The following is a 1,752-nucleotide window of genomic DNA, read 5'->3' as shown; positions in this document are numbered from 1 at the left end:
GGCCACGGGAACGGCAGGAGGTCGGGACAAGCACACGCTGCTGCTGCTGCCCGCCTGTATTCTCCCAGTCCCCAGCTATCTGCAGCTCACAGGTCCCTGAACCTCAGAGGCTACATCTCTGCAGCTGAGTGGCCCGGATGGATTTGCTGTCTGGGAGTTTTAGCAGTCCCTCCAGCCCCTGCAAGCCTCTCACCAGCACTGTATCCTACGACAGGCATTTCTACAGCTTAACATCCTGCTTCCTGCGGACAGGGGTGGGCACAGGGCTGCTGTGAGCTGCATTCCTCCCGAACAACGCAAAACAAAAAACCCACAACATTTTGCTGCTGGCAGCCCAGCAAGCAGGCTGCTGAGAGAGGCCGCGTCCCCGGAGCACACATGTCCTCACGAGAGCTTACACTTGGGGTCCAGCAAACCTCTCAGCTTCTTCACTGCCCGAAGAGCCCCTCGGAGCAGCCGAAGGTGCTGCAGCCGGCCATACCTTCCACTTTGGGGGACTGCTGCTTCATGTTCTTGGCATGAGTCTTGCCCAAGTAGTGAGATGTCGCCACGGCCGGAGAGGAAAAGGTCATGTTGCAGATGGGACAACACTTGTTCCTGTCCTCCCCGTTGGTGCCTTCCTGCTTGCTGTCCTGTGCACACAGAGCGGTGGGGTGGCGGAGGCTGGCAGGGACCTCTACAGGTCACCCTGTCCCACCTCCGTGCTAAGAGAAGAAACACCGAGCTTTGGGGGGCTACGAAAACAAGTTAATCAGAGACATTTGGTGTTCAGTTGAAGAAGTGACTGAGCAGGACTCCCGTGATGCAGCACCACCCTCTCCCTCCACTGGAGCGTTCTGGCACCAGCTCACTTCTTCTAACGTACTAGCGAACGGCTCTGGGCAGAGGGGCAGCCCTGGCCTGTTTGGGTCAAGGACAGGGTTAAGCGTGTAGCTGCCAGAATGGGAACAGGCAGCGTTTTACTCTGCGAGGTGTGAACTGAGCTGTTGCTATCAGCTGGGTCATCTGCAAGACGATGCCCGCAGGCAGCAGCAGCAGCGGGTCTCAGCCTAACACTATGCGCAAAGTCATCTGCCGTCATCCCCCACCCCCTGCACACATGCTGGAGTCAGGGATTAAAGCTGAAGCAATCATAACCGCAGAATTGGTTTCCCATATGAGTCTCGGGGCAGACAGATGGTCAAGGGGAACGTGGTGCCTTTGCTGACCAAGAGGCTCCAGCTACTGCCCGAGGAAACCTAGATAAGTAAAAAAAAATATCACTCTAGAAAGAGAATTCCAGTAGCTGGCCAACCCAACGTGCTCCCTGTGACAGCAAAGTTACACAACGATACTCCTGACAAGCTCTTGCTCCTGTCCCCTTTTCCCTGCCCTTTCAAGTGAGATTATCCACGAAAGGCAACGTATTCTTGCCTGACTGGGGAAGACGTACTCGTGGAGGCTGTTTAAACGGGAAGGGCTGCAGGAGCTGTGATTGCTGAGACCAGGCCCGGCAGCTCCCCTGCCACGGAGCTCCTCCGTCCTCACAGTGCTCCTTCCGAGAGCGTTTTCCTCACCCGTTCGTACAGGTGCCCGGGCCACACGGCAGCCTTTAGCCCAGCAGGTCCCGTATCCAGACCTGAAGAGCTTTGTGCTCTCACCTGCTTCGTATCCAGCCTCATCTTCTTCCCGTGGGCGAGCTCCTCTCCGCCGTGGATGGACAGGTACCGCCTCACCTTGTTGGCGTGCTTCTTGCTCTGGAGAAAGCAGAGA

The 1,752-nt window shown here is 56.9% G+C and overlaps 1 protein-coding gene across 1 annotated transcript in view; it reads right to left on the bottom strand.

The window, feature by feature from the left end:
- The window catches only part of LOC104496297 (zinc finger protein 346-like), a 7,061-nt gene extending 5,327 nt beyond the window's left edge, over nt 1-1,734 (bottom strand). Inside the window, exons 1-2 of the mRNA XM_010139385.1 lie at nt 1,641-1,734; nt 482-632 (exon numbers count right to left, since the gene is read on the bottom strand). Coding sequence (XP_010137687.1) covers nt 482-632; nt 1,641-1,661 — 172 coding nt within the window. The 5' untranslated portion in view covers nt 1,662-1,734. The remainder of the gene's footprint in view (nt 1-481; nt 633-1,640) is intronic.
- Nucleotides 1,735-1,752: the final 18 nt, after the last annotated feature.

Source organism: Buceros rhinoceros, unplaced genomic scaffold (assembly GCF_000710305.1).
Source record: "Buceros rhinoceros silvestris isolate BGI_N320 unplaced genomic scaffold, ASM71030v1 scaffold20017, whole genome shotgun sequence".
Classification (NCBI taxonomy): domain Eukaryota; kingdom Metazoa; phylum Chordata; class Aves; order Bucerotiformes; family Bucerotidae; genus Buceros; species Buceros rhinoceros.
Note: the sequence above shows the minus strand (reverse complement) of the source record. Positions and strands in the feature narration are given on the sequence as shown.